The sequence below is a fragment of the Poecilia mexicana genome, unplaced genomic scaffold (genome assembly GCF_051168715.1).
Source record: "Poecilia mexicana isolate PSO_F unplaced genomic scaffold, ASM5116871v1 scaffold_5, whole genome shotgun sequence".
In the NCBI taxonomy this organism is placed as follows: domain Eukaryota; kingdom Metazoa; phylum Chordata; class Actinopteri; order Cyprinodontiformes; family Poeciliidae; genus Poecilia; species Poecilia mexicana.
This window is the reverse complement of record NW_028263374.1, coordinates 9,244,111-9,263,807: the sequence shown is the minus strand read 5'-3', so window position 1 is coordinate 9,263,807 and position 19,697 is coordinate 9,244,111. Positions and strand designations below refer to the sequence as shown.

The following is a 19,697-nucleotide window of genomic DNA, read 5'->3' as shown; positions in this document are numbered from 1 at the left end:
TAGACCGATGAGACAAAAGTAAATTGTCTTCTAAGGCGTGTCTCTGCTGTAAAATCAGTGCAATATTACAGAAAAAGGACATTATATTGACAGTCTGACATGGTAGTGGTGGGCACGTCCACGCCTGGACCGAACTCCATTTGAGATATGCGGCACTCGAGGCCGTTGATGCTGTAAAGGGTGAACAACCAGACATTAGACTGATTTAAAAAGAGTTTTCCCCCTTAATTTAAATAAGTTAATCATTTATAGCTTTGTCTGATATTAAAATTTGTTTGACAATCTACACGGATTTAAAAAAGTGAAGAAAACTGAGAAACTGTTTTTAACAACCCTATAAAAACAGACAGTTGAACAATAAAGAGGCATCCCTTATAGATTTACAAACAAGAAAAAAGTATTACGTGTGGATACATTTTTACTATTATGTAGTTCTAAACTCTAATAGCGTTGTTGTTATGCTTTTGGCAGAGACTTAGAAAACATCTTAAATTGGTTTTTAAAAATATTTCATTGTTGGTGAACTGGCATTTGTATGTGAAGAATTTGGTTAAAATAATTTCATCAACAAAAACTCCAAATTGTTCATTCTATTCATCTTCCCAAAATATACCAAATTTAATCATCAACCCAAAAGCAGTCTATATCTGTAGATTTTGTTTGTAATTCATCAGTAGAAGAGTTTGAATTGTCAGATAAGCATTCTCTGTAGATATGGTGTCAGTGTCACACAGATCTCGATTCTCTGTCTTAAATCTAGATGGGTGAGGACCAAAGAAAAATATTATATAAATTCTTTCTATCAGCAATTCTCCCCAAAATATAGATCTCTTTTAACATGAAATGGTTTTACTGTTTCATAAAAGACCTTTGTGATGACTAGAATTATGCTAATGAAACATTTTCCAGGCGTCTGTTTAAAACCTCAGGATTTTCCCCTCTGGAGCGTCGCAGGATGATGACCTCACCACCTGATGACGTGTCGGTTTGTTTACAGCGCTGCAGCAGCTCCCTCAGACATGGCTGTGGACATTACATTACTGTTCAAAGCCAGCGTGAAGACGGTGAAAACCAGGAACAAGGCTATCGGAGTAAACGTGGACTCCGTCAAAGATGAGATTTTCAAGAAGAACCGACCGAAGAGCGGCTTCTCGCTGAGAGCCAAGGAAGTGGTGAGTGTTTACCACGCTAGCGTTAGCTTTAGCCTCTGGAGTACATTCATTTGGAGCAAAAATAAAAAAAAAAACACGACCACGGCAATGAAACCTGGTCCTGGAGCTCCATACGGTTATTAAGTGTGCATAAAGATGCACAACATTTGCTAATCATTAAGTTAACAGAGGCGATATCAGTGGTTTCTATTATTTTGCCTCTGCTACGTTTCAGAACTATCCAAGCTATTTCAGGCGAACCCAAAATCATTTAAGTAGTACCATCATCTTGTGTGTAGAGTTAAGGTAAGGACCAAAACCGATTCAGCGTTTTAAAAACCTGAAGTCTTGAAAATTTGTGAGAAGTTGTGACTCAAAATGAGGATAAAAGCAGATGTTGCTCTGATACATTGAATGAATGAACAATGATTAAATGAACTGCTCCTTTTTTATAGCAAAGTTAGGTAAATGTAGCAGTATTTTTTTTCAGTCAGAAGATCTAATTTGTATTTTCACAGCTACAGATATATTATTAGAAATAAAAAATACATTCAGCTTGCATTTTTTTCTGAATAGCAGTTTTAGATAAATCCTGAAATTAGAATGTAACTTTTTTCAGTTTTTTTTTTATAGAACCACAGCTTGTGTGGACTAAATATGTGCTGACATATCAAATAAGAAGATTTTTAGTCTACACGTTCTTGAAAAACTGTAGTTAGGCAACAAACATTTACCCGAGCTTGATGTAATTCAAACATGAGTTTGTCTGACCAACACTTCAACAACAAGCCACAGCAATGTTGCTGACAGGCAGTAAATGATATTCTATGTATGTATATGTAATTCTCAAAACGACAACCTGCTAGAACTAAAATTTTGTTTTTACAGCATCTTGACTACATTTCCTGCAGCTGCAGACTGGATGACTTTAAAATACCAACTTAAAAATATGAATCAAAGAGAAAGAAAAATGACTCAGTTCAAGTCACTTTTTAAATGCACTTAAGCATAGGCCTGTCATGATAACAAATTTTGCTGAACGATTAATTGTCCCAAAAAATTATTGCGATAAACGATTATATTGTTTGGAGACCATTTTAAACTAATGTAATGACAATGACATAATAATGCAAGCACATCCTGCCAAAAATAAATACACTTTATTTTCAAAAGAACACTTAACATTGGAACTGGTTAAAACAACCAAATATAAAAATAAAATGGACTCTCAGTCTCTGTTAACAAAACAAATCCACTTGCATAAAAACACAAGTTAAAACCAAAGTGGAAATAAAAACTATGTTCAACCAAAAGAGTACAAATTGTTAAATTACTAAACAGTACAAATTATTATTAAGACAAAGTATTAAATATATTGTATTAATAGATTTAAATAAAGATAGGCAAAACTGCCATTTTATAAACAAAAAGTGCAAAGTAACAAAAGCACACTCTTAAATAAGACCAGATACCTCAACAATCTTTAAACAGATCTGTAGATACCTTAGTCAGACAGATTCCGAGCAAGAAATACCAACATGTTGAGTTTGTGTGGCTTAAGGCAGGATCTCTCAGGAGTAGCAATGTTTCCAGCTGTGCTAAACATTCTCTCTGAACTGGTGCTTGTTGCACAAATACACATGTATTTTTGAGCCAAATTTGCCATCAAAGGATATGTATCTTCTTTGATTGTCACGCCACCACATCAAAGGATCACAAGAGGTATCAATAGCATCTTCTTGCAGGAACCTGGTCAGTTCTGCATCAGCCTGCTCTCTTTTTGGATATGTAGCCTGGGTCTGGCCCTTGAGTTGAGCTCTTCTGTTTTGAAGAGGGTCACTTAGCCTCTTCTTCTTGGTGGGTGGGGCAGCTGTAGATTCATCTTTGTCTCCTCCAGCAGCTTGGCTGCAGCCCTCACCACTTACACCTTCTTCACTTACTTTTGGCCCTTTTAATTCCAGTAGTTCTTGCACCAGCTGATGTTTGACGTCATCCAATAACCCCGTCTCCTCCATTCTGCCACGGTACCTTGGATGGTGGCTTTTGTCAGGAGGGCATGGATGGCAGGTCAGCTGTATTTTTCAGTCAGTATCTTGAATATGTTTTTTTTTTTAATACTGGCAGTCAGTGTGCTTTCTTCAGGGCTTGGAGAGAGGAGTTCGCCTTTAATCAGTTCCAGCATAGGCTTAACAGAGGACACTGTGATGTATGTTTCTCCTGAAAGGACATCTGTAAAGTCAGCCAGTGGTTTTATTGTTGCGTTGATGGATTCCAACACCAAAACATCCTGCCAGGTTGGATTGTGATGGCTGTGCTTTCTGTCTTGAACCAGGACTCGTCTTATGGCTGGGAGTTGCTCCAACACCCTCTCAACCATCTTCTGTTTAGTACCCCATCATGTGACAACATCCTGTGGGATATTGAAAATGTTTTTATTATATAATGTTACTCAGTTAGGGCCAAACTTCAGCATTGACAGGTAACAATACTCCCCTTGTGACAACAAGTAGATATAACACCAAATTGACTCTATATTGTTCCTATATAATAATATATAGAACTATATTAGAACAATACTATTTGTTGTTGATGTATTTCAACATCTTTAAAGAAGTGCTACTTTTTACATTTCTAATTCTCCTTAATAATTTGTGTTGTATGTAAAATTATTGCCAGGCAACAGTCTTAATTATATGGTCTTAATTTTATAGCATGTAGATTCTACTTGTCTACATGCTATAAAAATAAAGATAACTCTGAATATTTAGAGTTACAAATGAATGAATAAATTACTTTAAAAAAAATAACTCACCAGAATGAGATTGTGCTGAGGGAGATTAGCTTCATCCTGTGCCTTCCCCAGGTCTCTCTTTTTAAGGAAGCTCAGGTTGAATGTGTTGACCAAACTTTTACAGAGTCCTATGGCACGTGCTGTCCGTTCTTTGTCACCGTCTAGGCCATGGGAAACAGCAAGGTGGAGGTTGTGGCCAAAGCAGTTGAGCCATGGCCAGCCAAGATTTCCTATTGCAGCGACGATGTTAGCACCGTTGTCTGTTGTGATGCAGACCAGTTTGTCCTCATCCAGTCCCCAGTCTGCTTAAGTAGCTTTCAGGTTTTCACCCAATGTGTCAGCAGTATGGTTATCTGGGACATATCTGGTCTCTAAACATTTAGAGTGCAGGGTCCAGTCAGCACTTATATAGTGAATGGTCAAGCTCATATAAGGGGTCATATTTGAACTTGACCACATTATCCGACGTAGCAGAGTAAACTGAAATGTCTTATCTCCTCCTTTACGTCCTCTTTAATACTGTTGTACAGTTGTGGAATAGCCGTTTGTGATATGTATGTTTTTCCTGGGATTTCGTACTGTCTATTAAATGTTTGCAACATTTTTCGAAATGCTGGTTTTTCAACTATTTTAAATGGGAGCATTTCTTTAGCAATAAAGCGAACTACGCTGTCTGTGAGCGCGCACCACTTTGCGCCGTCCCTTTTGTACGCTGCCTGTCGACTAATTGCTTCAGTGATGTTAGATTGTTGCGAACTTGAAGATGGAGACGGGTCACCGATTTTACTTTTTATCCCCAGCTGTAAAAAAAATTGTTGGATGGTTGTGCTTTAGGTGCTTGTACAAGTTGGTTGTATTTCTGCTCTTAGTTGCTACTGTTTTATGACAAATGCGACATACCGGCTCGCAAAGGTTCAGCGGTTTGCCTCGGTCATTTGGTTTGAATCCAAAATATTCCCACGCTGCTGCAGTTGAATTCGGCTTTGAAATCAGTTCCATTTCGAGCTTTTCCCCAATATAAGATGGTGTTCCTTTACCTTGCTAACTCCTCACAGAGTGCTAAAGCTGCAAAAGTACAAAATGATGCGCGCTATGTCGCTAACTACTTGATGCAGTAGTTCTCTCCTCCCCTCTCCTCATTTTTTCCCCTCATTTTTTTCCCATCCCAAAAAAATGAGGAAGGGAAGGGTCAGTGAAGAGCACCGGAGTTGAGCTTTCTCATCCAGTGTCATGGAAAAATGCAGGGAGAAACGATAATGCCGATAATTTAAATGGGCTCGATAGCTTTTTTTATCGTCCGATTAATCAATTTATCGTTTATCGCGACAGGCCTACTTAAGCATAAACATGGGAGAAATGGCTGCTAAATTCAGGAATCGTTTTCAAGTAAGCATGCTTATTGCAAAGATTGTGCTCATTTTTATTAATTTTGCTCTCTTTAGATATTAATTAGTTGGGCTATCTTCTCTGGAAGCCAGTCGGAGTTCAGCTGTTTTCCAGACATCCCACTCGTATCTTCCCATAAGGGATTTTAATTAAAATTAGTGCCAAATTAATAAGTGATGGTTGCACTCCTTTAGACTGACGCCATTTTTAACAACCAGAAATGTTTCCGCACACCCAAACTGATCCTCATTGTAAACAAAATGCATGGCCCTTCTTTCAGCTGGCTTACTGACAGTCCACATCACCAAGTGGAGGATTGTCACAATACTCTGTGCTCCGTAGGCAAAACTACTTCTACTCCAAAACATCCTGTTGCATCTCACTAAAAAGGCCTTCAAGCCGCAGGATTGCTATTTAAAATATTAAACTTGAAAGTATATTTTTTTAAAACCTGTGTTTGCCAGTGACCGGCCCATGTCTGATGCAGGAGCTGCAAAGTCGAAACAGACTTTACAGCTGTGAGAGCATGAGAGAAGAAATGGCACATGGCAGCAATAACTGTAGGTATGAGTTAGTCTTTGTATGAGGATTTATTCTCTATTTTTTTATTTTTTTATTTTCTTAATTTATGTGCACTACTGAGCAAAAACAAGCCTCTTAAGTAGAGTGTGACCACAGCTGATTACGGAACACGCCGCCATGTTTTGAGCTGCTCCAGAAAACTGGGAATTTGATTAGTTCGGAAAAATGAAGTAGACAGTCTTCATCATCTGCAGTTGGCAGTAAGGGCAGCTCATTGGCAGCTAAAGGCTCTTTGCTCCTCTGCCGCTGAGAGACCTTGTCCTCAAACGTACATATCACGAACGTGGACGTCTTCAAAGCCATCCCGAAGGAGCATCTCACGTCTCCCCTGAGAGGCAGAGGCCATCCGGTCGTTCCCAGCGGCTTCGGCCTTCGCTTTTGAGGGAGATGCGAGGCCAACTGCCGCAGCTCTGCGCAGCCAGGTTCTTGTTACGTTCCGTTATATTGATATTGGAAGTGGAGTTTTAATAAAAGCGCTGCTGCTGCTGCTGCTGCTGCTGCTGCTTCCAAAGAAACCTGAACCTATCCTGTGGTGCCTGGCTATTGCAGCCCCCCCAACAACCCCTTATCCTGCTGTCTGCTCCTCGGTGTAGATATCATCTCAGATCATGTCAGTGGAAGGTTTTTTTTTTGTTTTGTTTTGTTTTTGTGGAAAATGAAAGTCTGGAATGTCTTGACTGCTTCAAGTTATGTCGTGGTTTTCAGCCACCTTAGCCCAGTTCTCCTGTCCGTTCTTCTCTACGCAGCCTGACATGTGCAGCTTTTTTTTTTTTCTTGCCCGACTCGCCTCTTCCCATGCATGATTCCATAAACATGCTGCAATAACATTTTCTTTCGGCTCTCAAACAATTTTTGAGGAAAACCGATCCTCCCAAGAGCCAGTGATTAAAGGTGGAAGATCAAAACAGAGAAAATATTAAATTAGGTCCCCAGTAACAATGTTGACGGCCGGCACCTAATGCACAACAGATGTGGGTGCCCTTCAAGACATGCATAACTCTCCCACTGACTCTCCGTCCCGACTTCCCATTGGAGGCTCACAGAAATAGAAAGAAAACATCAAAGTTGACAAATACACAGTGGTCTTATGAGACTCCCTTCTTTTCTTTTTTTTTTCCTCCCTCCACTCAAAATTCAGCAGAGCAAGAAAGGAAATGTTGCTCCATTCAAAGTGATTTTTTAAAAAACCCCTGTTTTGATTGGCTAATAGGAGAGCTAGTGTTAGTGTGATGAGGTTTGGTCGGGGGGGAATCTTTTTTACCTCGCAGGGGCCGCTGTGGAACGCTGTGATCTCCGTTTCACCGCTCACCTCGTCACTCCCCACAGCATGCTGCCCTTCTCAACTTTAAATGGACGAGGTCACTCTGAAATTGTTAAATTGGGTGTAGAAAACAGCGCGGGGCTCCCCGCTGTGCCGTCAGGATTGCCATTCCAGAATCTGCTCCTTCTCGCTGCGTTTTCCTTTGAAAGGCTGAAAAGCGAGGCGGGCAGCCGGCTCTTTAAAGCGCGCTGCGATATTATCCTCTATCCCTCTATACTAAAACAGCACACTTATACTTTCAAAACATTTTCGTTCATCTAGTTTTCTTAACATTTTTTTTTTTTTTTGAGGATGATTTAGTTTCAGATTAAATATGATGAAATTATGCTTGACTCGCTAAACAACATCTGATCGCCGTGAATCTCTGAGAATGTTAAAATTGGAATATTTTGACGTTGATTCACACTTAGTTGTTTTAAGAGTATGGAGACGTCAGCAAATAGTGGTTTTTGTTGTGTTTCTTTGTGTGTTTCAATTAAAATTAGGAACATTTTAATTTAACATTTTTCTTTGAAGTTACTTGTACGGAAAGTTTTAAATTAATATTTAATTAATAATGACACCCTGAACAATTGCCATTAAGCAAATGACAAGTAAGCTTTTTTATTTTATTTTTTTAATTCTGTGTGTTTAGTTTCAGGACTTTTATTTATTTGGGGGTTTAACTATATTATGACGTGGAGGCCTATTTCTTTTAGTCACTTCAAAACGAGAAAGACAAGAGAACATGCTACTGAAGTGAGGCAAAATAGGTGGTGAACTTCGTAATCAAAGGACGCGGACACACATTGTTGGTCATGGTAATGAGGGTCAAATGATGCCCAAGCTTCCTGTTTGAGGACCACAATGAGCTGATGAACCTTGTCTTTACCTGGACTCCAGATGAATGTGGATGGTTGAGAGGTTAAGCTACAAAGTTAGCTTGCCAGGATTTTCCTGGTAAATGTTGTAATTATTAGTTGGCTTAATCTCACATTTTTCTATAAAATCAGCATGAATTGAAGTTTGAGGCTTGTACTTTTAGATCCAACTAGTATTTTCTTTCTTTTTTTTTTTTTTTACAAGAATATTTAATGCTCTACAGACGTACATTGTTTCAACATGTCAAGATTGGAAAATGTGGGTTTCAGTTTCAAAATATGTATAAAAAAAAAAGACGTCTCTTTAGAGATTTTTTGTTGTTATTAATCATTTTGTTATCCTCATTCGTCTTCTGACATGAGAGTTTCCTGTATACTTCACCATGAAATTACCAAATTTCATTCACTGTAAAACTAAAACGCGCACATACTCAATTTCTTCATCGGGTCATGCTTACAAAAAGTGCTACGTAGCTTTTTTTGTTCTTCAAATGTTGTGTTTAAATATCCTGCATGAAACTATAGCACTTCATGTTTATTTAACTGTCAGAACATTGTTTTATGTTTTCATTCGTATTTATTCAGTCATCCGAAGCTAACATAGTTTTCACCAGACTCAACGGAGAAGTTGTTTGCTGCCTTCACGTTTCTGTTCATACAAGCTACATTTATACCTAAACAATTTTTTTTTTTAAATCTGTAGTTGTGCATACAAAATCTCAAAGGAAATATAACGTGACTCTTGTGTCTGATTACCTCAGTTACACTTAGGTACGGAAAAAAACTGTGTTCTTTAGCCTTTCTGAACACTTGATGTCTTGCTTCAACGGTTGAGCCGATTATCATCATGCAGCACTTGATGTTTAATGGCGGGGAAAAACTGTTCAAGAAATAGATCCAGTGATATTTTTTACGTTAGGCTTTTTCCATGTTACCACCATGGCTACAAATATGCAGACTAAATAGTCATGATTAAAGCATTTTTATCCTTATCTTTCTTATGTTTTAGTGTGAATCTGGACTGAAACAAGCATAACCTAAATGCACACTCGTACCACATAAATTAATAACTGTACAGGATTCAATATGTGTGTGTGCATGATTTATTTTAAACAGTTTTGTTTATTGTAGTTCTGGTTGGGAAATTCACGTATCACATGGTGACACTGACGTATACATTGAAAAATTTCTGTTCCTGAAAATGTTTTTGTTAGTATTGTTTGTTTGGCGTATAAAATCCTAAAGTTCTTGTCATGTTGGCTCTAAAACAGGACTTGGGGGAAATAATGTGTTGCATAAACTGACTTGTTGCTGTTATTCATTTATAGAGCACTATGGCACTGCTGCAGTCTCTTTATCGTAGAGTCTTCGCAACATACTTTGATAGTAAAAAGAAAGTACACCCTCTGTACCGTTCATAATAAACACAGTTTATATATTTAAAATGAAGTTCCATTACATGAGCCAAATATTCAGGTTTTTTTTTTTTTACTAGTAGGATTGTTATAATATTGCTATTTAAAATAGGGATGCAACATATGCTGAAGTTTTTTTTAATTATTATTATTATTATTAAATATTATCACAGCTTCCTGATTTTGTTGTCCTTCACTCAGTGTTGCGCTACCAAGAACAGAATGACGAAAAGACAAAAACTACATAACAAGTTGATGGATGTTTATTTTACAACTTGCTTTCATCTCCCAGCGCTGCAGTTTTTGAAACGGCCAAATGTTTTAGCCAAAGTAGAATTCAACCCGTGATTTATTTATTCTTGTTGCCGGAAGAGCCTGATTGGTATGAAACAAGTTACTGATTTTAATCAAGAGTGCCATCCGTGATCTGTTGTTCACAGCATGTGTGTTTATGTATTGGTTGTTGAATATCTACATCAGAAACAGGTGTGAGAGACAAACCAATCGGTGGTTGTCCCAACCCAAAACTGAGACGACCTTGACCACAGTGATTGGCCCTTTAACGCTGAAACTGTCTGGACTTTATCAGATACCACAATTATTTAGATCTGACCTTAAGTGGATCCCAGATTTCACCATCATTTGTTAAAAACAAAATAGCTGAAAGTTTGTACAACTTTTTTTTTTATGAAAGCAAACTTATCAATTAAACACTCCTCAGTATTATCACATTATTACAATGAAATTGTGTATTTCCAAAAGACCAATTTCACCACTTATAAATACTCCGAAAGCTGTAATTCTTATAGATTGTGTTTGTATATTCAATTGACTGAAGCCTTCTAACTGGGTACACTCGAGGAAAGCAAACTGAGCCCCATTAGTGAGTCAGACATAAACATGATAATAAAGTCAACATGTGGCCCAGTCCTAAGCACTTCTCTCTGCGAAAGCCCGCGTATTTAAACCCGACATCGCATGGCGTCAGGACGGATAGCCCACGGTCAGGACATGCAGTCAGGGTCTTAAACCAAAGCAGTGCGGTCATCGCCAGATTCTGTCAGTTACCTGCCTTAAACAACAACAAAGAGCCATCCAAGCTCTTTGGAAATCTGTTTGCTAAGCCTTTTCCCTTTTCTTCCTCATAATAATCCCTCCTGATGGTTTGTTTGGGCTCAGTCAGGGCTGGAGGGGAGCAGCGGGGAAGGAGAAAGTGAGGAGTTAAAGTGGGGGTCTTTGATGATGACGAGATTAGATATAGCCCGGCAGACTGTCTCCTTCTGCCTCCGCTGCAAGCCCTGCCTCACACCCACCTCTGTTGGCTGCATGCAAACTCACACACACACACACACACACGCACACGCACACGCACACACACACACACACAAGGTTACACGCGCTTAGTTGCACACATATATGGCGAGCTGCAATGCACGAGGCCACCCCTTTCCTCATTGTTGAGGAATTACTTGCTCTTTAAGGTCTTAAGTTACAAGAGCAATTGATCCCTCTGACCCCCTGCAAACCCTTGAGGTTGTGCTGGGAATCTGAGCTCCAATGTATACACACAGGAGGCTGCTCAGCCCCCAGAGCAGCAGGCTTCGCACTCCCCTGCCTTCCACACAACGCACACAAAAACTCATCCACACGCTCTGTTCTCTCTTGTTTGCGTTCTGATTCTTCATGCTCCAACGCTGAGGATTTACCACCCCCTGCTGGTGTAAAAGCTGCTCTACAACGCTTTCCCTTTATATCAAGAACTAAGTGCCAAGTTATAGAATAGAATAGAATATACTTTATTGATCCCCGAGGGAAAATTGCTTATTTGTTGAAAGCTACTCCATCTTAGGTAATAAATACAAAGTTTGTAAAAAAAAAAAATATATATATATATATATATATATATATATATATATATATATATATATATGCAATCACATCCAATATATTAATCAATAAATAACCTATAAATGAGCACAGAAAATTTTTTAATCAATTAGCACAAACTTGGGCATTGTAAAGCCTGATGGCAACAGGCAGAAATGACTTTCTGTGGTGCGCTTTGGCAAAATGAGTCTCTGGCTGAAGGTGCTCCTGTATCCGGTCAGCGCGTCATGGCCGGACCGGTCATGGACGAGGCCATTACCTGCTGACAGAAAGCATAGTTTATGGTTAAAGGTAAACTTCTCATATCACCATGAGTTTGTATCTTACACCTAGCAGAAGGCCAAAACTGTATTTAAATTCAAATATGCGCTTTAATTGCCACATTTTGTCAAAAATGTGGCAATTAAGCTTTTTCTGCTAAAACGAACAGAAATAAGCTGAGGATGACCTTGTGCTCTTCGTGTTTTCTCATTATTGCTTAAGTTGATCATTTCATGCCATGTTGCAGATGTCGTTGTCGTGTCCAAACGCATTCACCGACTCCCCAAAGCCAACGATAATCATAGAAACTGTTGCTATGTCTCAGTAAAAGCCAACAAAAACAAGGTTTTCACATTGTTTACAGTGTTTCAGTTTTTGGGTCTTCATTAAATCCAAAATGAGCGTTTTCTCTCTTTGCAATTGACTTAAAATACTACCAGCAACATCAATGGATGCCACATGTTTGTGTTCATTACAGATTTCCTGTTATTCAACAGAGGCTCGACTATATTATATTTGGGTAGATCTCCCTTTGAAATTTGCAAAGAAGTCACGACTTTTGACAAAATGGTTATGGCAGACCTCCTTGCCATAACTATAATCTTTAGATTCCTCCACAGATTCTCTATCAGATTCATGTTGGGATTCTGCTTGGCCTCTCCAAAACATTAATGTTGCTTCCTGTCTGAAGAAATACATTGGTAAAATTAAAACACTAACTCTACATCTGTGCATATATGACCCTGTTTGTCTAACGTTTACTTGGTGAGTTGGAAAACATTGACATTTTTGAGCTCATGAGCTTGAAATGTATTGAAACACTTTACCAACTCTTGTACCATTGTCCCACTCTACGTAGAAACTCCTTACACAAAAGTGACCTTAGAAGACAATAAAGCAGAAAGTCGTCTGTGTAGTGCTGTCAGCCCACTCTCTCATGTGCTGGGCAAGGCTACAAACCTGACAATCTGAGCCATAGGAAGTGCTCTGTTCTCCTTGAACCCCTTCTGAGCTCTGTCACACTGAGCTACAATTAGCTCCTGACCTCAAATAATGCTATTATTACAAGGATAGGTTCACCTCAGCTGCCCCTGCCTGTGTTAACATGCCGCCACCCCCAACACCCCCCGGCGCAGAGCCTTACATCACTGTTATCTTTCTAAGCAGACAAATTCGTTAACCCTGCTTGTCTCCTTCTCTCCGGATTGGGAATAGCGTTTTCTTTACCGGGACGTCAGCTTTAATAAATCCGCTCAGAGTCGGCGTGTCGCGAGGAATGTTCAGAGCCGCCATTAAACGCGGGTGCCAGGTTACTCCTAGCAGCCAAGGCAATTTCATAATTGAGGTTGTTAGAGTGAGAAGTCCGAAGGCTGAAGACAGCGTCGTCGCGCTGTCCAAACACCACCACCCCCTCCACCGCTTCTGTGGCCGCTGTCACAGTCAAACTCATTGTGTCATTTTTCAATCCCGGGCTTGTCTGAGCTCCGTCGTATTCTGGACCCAACAGAGCCCACTGTGTGTGCATCCACACCCACTCTCACCCTGGCAGCGGAGCCCTGCGGACGGGGGGAAGCAATTTGGTCTGTTTTAATATTTGACCAAATTGCAACAGCAAACATTGGAGCGCACCAAGTTTCCTCTGGTTTTGCCTGTGCACACACACACACACACACACACAAACCCAGACATTTCGCCTATGATAAATGGATCATAATTTTAATGCTTATTAGAGATCGCTCTGTCAGTGCTATGTGCGCAGAGGCTCATGTTTTTATTTATGAGAGCTGTTAATTGAGGAAATTGCTGGTTTGAGGTTTTTTTTTTATGTACGTAAATTGATGAGTTGCTACGAGTAAATATTGAGAAGTCAAACAGACGTCAGATCCACTGAATTAGTCCATCTGTCAGATCCAGTATATATATACCGAACGATACTTTACTCTGGCTCTGTCTGAATGTAACGGAGAAATTTAGTTTCCTTTTTGGATGAATGAAGCTCCTTCTGGAACAAATTTGTACACAGGTCAAAGAGTCTTATTGGCACAGTGGATCCAGGTCTGTTAATGCGTCTTTTCACTTTGTCTTGGCAGATAACGAACATCACGAAGCTCAAAGACTTTCTGCTACAGCACCGAAAAGACTACGTGAGCGCCGGAAGGTAAGCTTCTTCAAGACAATTAGAGTAACTCGAAGCAGACCAGATGAAAAATATCACGTTCAATTAAAACCAGATGTTTACAGACACAGCACAAAATAGCTCTTTAAATGTCAGGATAATAAAAGAGAGAATTCTTTTTACTTTGAAGTTCAAATTCAAAAATACTTTATTAGTCCTAAAGGGAAATTAAATGTTGTTGTAACTCGTTAATATAAAAAAAAGGGGGGGGGGGAAATTAAACTTTTACTTAATATTTAATAGAATTCCCTTTTAAACTGTGTTTTGTGTCTTTTTCCACAAGTTCTTGCTGTAGTTTGTTGGAATATGACAGAACCGCTGTAACCGAGTCAGGCTTGTTTGCTCGAACACACCTTTTCATCTCAGCCCACAAATTTTCTTGAATGATGGCTGCTACAAGACACTGACTTTGCTGTCCTCCAGCTCCGTTGTCGCTAGGGCTGTAGTGATACAATAATCTCACAATACAATACGATACACGATATTCTGCTCACGATACGATATATGTTGTGATATTCCGCAAACGATACACTTCAGTACACTTTTACGATTTTCTGAAAGATTTTAGAGCGACAGAGTGATTTTGGTGACATTTTGTGACTGCTATAGAGTTGGATTGAATGAATTTAACTGAAAATTGATTAAAAGCACCAACTACACAATACCTGGCTCTGGTTGGACATGGACTCAGACTTAAAGTCGACAGCTGGACAAAATGAATCAAAGAAGTGGTGAGAAAACATGTTTTGTTTTCATTGAAACAGTACAAACTGTAGCTTACATGCATTTGTAAAGTAAATAAAGTGCACCAACTACCCTGCTCTGAATAGTTTGATACCTTTTTAATCTTGACACTTAACATCTGAAGGAATCGCTCTAAGCCTGATGACCTAATCACTCTCCTGGCGAAGCAAGCACTGAGTGAGCAAGGTGACAGTTGGATGTTAAGATACTTGCGGATGAATATCGATTTTTTTTCCTAGAAAATAAAATATCGATATATATATCGCAAAATCAATATTGTTACACAGCCCTAGTTGTCGCTAAGTCTAAGTTTTTACTCCCCTTTTGGTGTCTTCAGATCACTATTTCCACACAAGTTTCTTTATGATGCCATCTGTTTTGTGAAGCGCACCAGTCCCTCCTGCAGCAAAACCTCCTCATAACATGATGCTGCAACTCTAGCGCTTTGCAGTTGGCTTGCGTTTGTCACTTTTTACTCCAAATGTGACGGACAAACCCTTTAATTAATCACACTCTCCTCTCAGGATTCTGGGATAAAATAGAAATAATTTTGGTAATCCTTTCTGATTTTTGAAGAGAAAAAAAAGGTATGTTTATGTAAATAAATGCCTTCTGTGTGTGTGTGCGTGTGTGTGTGTGTGCGCGTGCGTGCGTGCGCTGATGGCAGTGAGTGCTGGCGAAAGGTCAGCAGCATGTAGGGTGGTCTGCTGTGGCAGGCTCCAGTCTAATTGTCTGGAATAATTGAGCTTCAACCAAGTGTAGAGCAAATCACGCCCAGGGACTAATCCGGTCTTTTCTTTGCTCAAAAGCTTTCTGGGGGTTTTTATGCTGCCGTTGTGTCTGTGGGCGTGGAGATTAGCCCTAATTTAAGAGATTGGTTGACAAATTCTCAGCCGAAAAACATTGACAGAAACATGAAGAGCGATAAGTGGCTTCAGTGCAGGATCATTCAGTAGTTGTTTGTTTCTTTAATGTCCAGCCACTGTTACTTGATTTAAATTTATGTTTTTCTGTAAAAGAATGATGGTCAAATGAAGGCAGGTTTTGACCATTACCATTGTCAGTAGGCAATTTGAGAAAAAAACTAAGGTGAGGTAGGTTAGGTAGTTTTATATATATTGCACATTGTCAGTAAAGAGGCAGTTCAAAGTGCTTTACATAAATTAGAAGGAAATGCAACAAAACAACAAACCAAAGGAAAGAGCAAAAGAAGAAGAAAAAAAAGAAATCAAAAAGCATAACCCCATGTTTAAGAATAAATAGTCCGTGATTTATAAACTGAAATGAAAGAACATCCTTAATGTCTTATTACAATAAAACATCAACATTATTTTTCAGTCTTTTACCTTCTCGGGTATTTTTCTGTTGTAAATATTAACCTTGCTTTCTGGCGTCCATGAAGGCAGCAGGCGGTGGCGATGTGAGGTTTAGAAAGCTCAGGTCCATCAGAAGGTGACGTTAATCAAATAAAACAGCTGTCTCCTTATATTTGAACTTTTGAGCACTTTCGGTTTATCAAAAGTATATCTGTATGTTTATCTTGTAAGCTTTAATATGTTCATAGACGAATTTAAATGCTTAATTTGCCCTTTTGGGGTTAATATGAATTTATCGTGGGGTAATATGACTGTGATGCTGGAGGCACAGTGACTGGGTGGAGTAGTTTTGTTTTCCTGTGGGATAGTTTGTCGCTGAAATGATTGAACTGCTTGACTGAACGTGCGTTGTTTTCCATTTCAGTCTCATCTCTACAGACCTCAGCCGTATGACCGACAGCGAGCGAGACCAGATTGACCAGGACGCTCAGACCTTCATGAGGACCTGCTCTGAAGCCATCAAGCAGCTACGCAGCGAAGGTCTCTGTTGGAGTCGCTTCATCTACATCACTGCTGTCCGTCTCTCATAAAGTCATGTGGCAAAAATAAAAAAAAATAAAAAAAAAACAGGACACCCTGCAACATATGTGGGCGTATTTGATAAGAATTTTTGTTATGTTTGTTTTTCACATGGCTGTTGCATGCAGGGATCTTTTGCTGGAAAAGTTCCTGCGTATTTCTGTCTGTGAGTAAATGTTGAACTGCTTTCATCCACAGTGGAGAAGCAGGCGACATCAGCTCAGATTAAGGAACACAGGGTAGCAGTGCTGGACCTCGTTGACGTGTATCTGAGAGGTAATTTTCTGCTTCGTTGTTTCGTGGCCTATCTGAATGCGCCGAACCCAGACCCGAGCGCGCACACACACACGCGCATTTACGACATGTTTGCGTTTGGATTTCAAGGGGTATGCAAGCTGTACTCTGAGCAGAGGGCCATTAGAGTCAAACGAATGGTGGACAAGAAGAGACTGTGAGCATCTGCACGCTTCATTCAAACATCGATTGAATCTGCGTGGGCCTTGCGGTTGTTCTCGGTGCATTCGAGTAAACGCAGGCAATGTGTACTGGTTTCAGATCGAGACTGGCACCAGAACATCCCGGCAAAGTGAAGAAAACCGCGGCGGAGGAGCCTGCAGAGGAGAAAGTTGTGAAGGAGGAAAGTCCTGGTAAGACCGAGAGCAGAGTGAAAACAAAAAGCCCACCTAAAGCAGAGAGGTCTTCTCAGACGACAAAAAAAAAAAAAGCTAAAGTAACAACACGGAACACATGTAGTGAGAAAGCAACACTTCACAGTGTAATTGGAAACAATGACTTTACAAACACTTTTTAACAAATTAGGCAACCATGAAAGGGTAATTTATTTAAGTATTTAACTTGAATGTTGTTGGTTTAGTGTCAACACTGCTGCATATTGTGGAAAATTTTCTGAAGAACTGAATTTGGGGTCTTTATTCGTTGCAAAACATTTGTATCGGCATTAATAGAAATTAAACACCGGAACTAAATCATTGTACATAATAAATCTGTTTTGTTGATTTTCTAATCGACTTTTATTTCAAGGCTAACACAACTTTAGATTTCTAATTTAGATTTGCCACAAAAATGGGAGCTTGAAATGCATATTTTTGAATTTATCCAACATGTTATAATTTCTAAAACTGAAACTGTAGTTGCCTTTGAAATCCGGTTTAACAAAGTAGTAACTTTTTGACCGATCCTTTTCGTCCTTGTCGTAGAAAAGAACATGTCAGAAGTTCAGGACAGCTCCCTCAACCTGTGGGAGGAAGGCCGGGTGGAGGACGAGCTTTCCCCGGAGGAGATCCAGATGGTGGGCAGCATTAAGGCTAAAAAGACTGACTAAGCAATATGAATCAGCTCTCTGATTTAAAAAAAAAAAAAAATATATATATATATATATATATATATATATATATATATATATATATATATATATATAGTTAATTGCTAAAACTTAAACTATTAGAATTTTAGAGAAACGTTGAGGCTTATTTTTTATTGTGAAAATGGTCAGTTTGAGAGTTTTTACACCAGATAATGTGTCACATTTCAATTTCATTCATCCTGAATTGACGTGAAACATCTTGTTCATCTGTCTGGGACCAGTTGGGAGGATTTAAACGTGTTGTTGTTGTTGTTGTTTTTTATTCCAGTTTGAGCAGGAGAACCAGAAACTGGTCAGTGAAATGAACAACCTGGTGGATGAAGTGAGGTGAGTTTGTTCTGGTGAACACAACTGTGACCCGTCCAAAGGAGGACAGTGAGGCTTTGAGTTGTTGTTCAAACCTCAGTTCAGGTGATCTGTACAGAAAAGAAGTTGCTTAATCCTGAAGTTAAAAAAAAGGCATTCAAGTCGAGATAATGTTTGATTTATACGGTATGTTCCCATCATCATTTCTAACGTCTTACGTTTTGAACCTACCAGGCAAATTGAAGGGAAAGTGGTGGAGATTTCACGTCTTCAGGAGATCTTTGCTGAAAAAGTGCTCCAACAAGTAAGACGGCGACCTCCTCCTGACTCCTCCGTTTCTGTCGCCTTAAATTCTGCGTTTATGATTTGTGCGTAAACGTGCTGCCCGTTTTGACTTTGTGAAACAGGAAACTGACATAGACAACATTCACCAGCTGGTCGTGGGAGCGACAGAGAACGTCAAAGAAGGCAATGAGGATATTCGAGAGGTAGGTCAAAGTTTTCCACTTTACGTTGATTTCGTGTGTTTGGAAGAAAACATCTAGTGGAACTTTTTGTTTGTTTGTTTGTTTTCCAAGGCCATCAAAAACAATGCCGGCTTCCGAGTGTGGATCCTCTTCTTCCTCGTCATGTGCTCCTTCTCGCTCTTATTTCTGGACTGGTACGACGGTTAGCAGCGCTCCCTCAAAAGACTGCACTGGACTGGTTAAAGTCTTAGAAAGCGGCGATGACAACATTTGGACTGAAGGCCCGGCTCGCCGTGCCGCAGCTGGTGTTCCCCGTGAAGATCGTCTTCGAGTGGAAACGGTGGCGTGTTTGTCCCTGATGCGGATCTGTGAATCTGGGCTCTGATGGGATGAGTGGACAGAACTCCAGCTTAAAATGGGATCCAGTGGATTGATTATCAGTCGTATTCTACCACTAAAAGTGATAAATGTTTGACTGCAGCTGGTGTTTTTTCTGAACTCCTGTCACATAATGGGAAATTTCCTTTAAATTAAAAAAATAATCGACTCAAATGCCACCTCTACTTTTTTTTTTGTGTGTGAAAATTAACACCTTCAGTTGCATTTTGATTATTTTTTTTTTGCAACAGTTTTTTTAAGGTAGTGAGTTTAGTAACTTAGGCTGGAATTTCAGGAGGATGAAGATCTGCAGAAAGCCACCGTGTGTCGCTGTTTCCTACGCTAACAAGAATTACCTGCTGAGAGTTGCTGCATGCTCATTTTGCTAATCTACAAGCATTTATGAGTTAAGTTCAGGTCCAGACGTCTGTTGACCTGATACAACCGTCCCAAAAACAGCTTTATTATTGTCTGTGATCATTGTCTTGCTGCAAAGCCGTCAGACCCAAACTCTCACCTTCAAACGGAAAGGAAAGAGTTGAGGATGTTAAAAGTAACCCAGAAATCACTAGGATTTCTGTTTGTATTAAACTGGAAAATCCTGGATCGCCAGAGCATCAGGCTGGGCGTTTCACTGTCAGTGCTGGTGGCTATAATACAAATCGAAATAACATTTTTCTTACTGCAAATTAG

The 19,697-nt window shown here is 39.5% G+C and overlaps 1 protein-coding gene across 1 annotated transcript; it reads left to right on the top strand.

Moving 5' to 3' along the window:
* The first annotated feature begins 948 nt into the window (after window positions 1–948).
* Window positions 949–19,178, top strand: stx18 (syntaxin 18). Its single transcript, XM_015003622.1, has 11 exons — window positions 949–1,172; window positions 13,745–13,812; window positions 16,315–16,430; window positions 16,668–16,745; window positions 16,854–16,920; window positions 17,025–17,116; window positions 17,687–17,778; window positions 18,122–18,180; window positions 18,394–18,463; window positions 18,567–18,647; window positions 18,738–19,178. Exons 1-11 carry the CDS (start codon window positions 975–977, stop codon window positions 18,831–18,833), a joined length of 1,017 nt encoding a protein of 338 aa, XP_014859108.1. The 5' UTR covers window positions 949–974; the 3' UTR covers window positions 18,834–19,178.
* Window positions 19,179–19,697: the final 519 nt, after the last annotated feature.

Excerpts from the sequence above, each read along its gene's own strand:
- stx18 (XM_015003622.1), top strand. The coding sequence starts at position 975 with ATGACGTGTCGGTTTGTTTACAGCGCTGCAGCAGCTCCCTCAGACATG. Across the intron at positions 1,173-13,744 it reads CGCTGAGAGCCAAGGAAGTG|ATAACGAACATCACGAAGCT; the intron begins GTGAGTGTTTAC and ends TTGTCTTGGCAG. Across the intron at positions 16,746-16,853 it reads CGTTGACGTGTATCTGAGAG|GGGTATGCAAGCTGTACTCT; the intron begins GTAATTTTCTGC and ends TTGGATTTCAAG.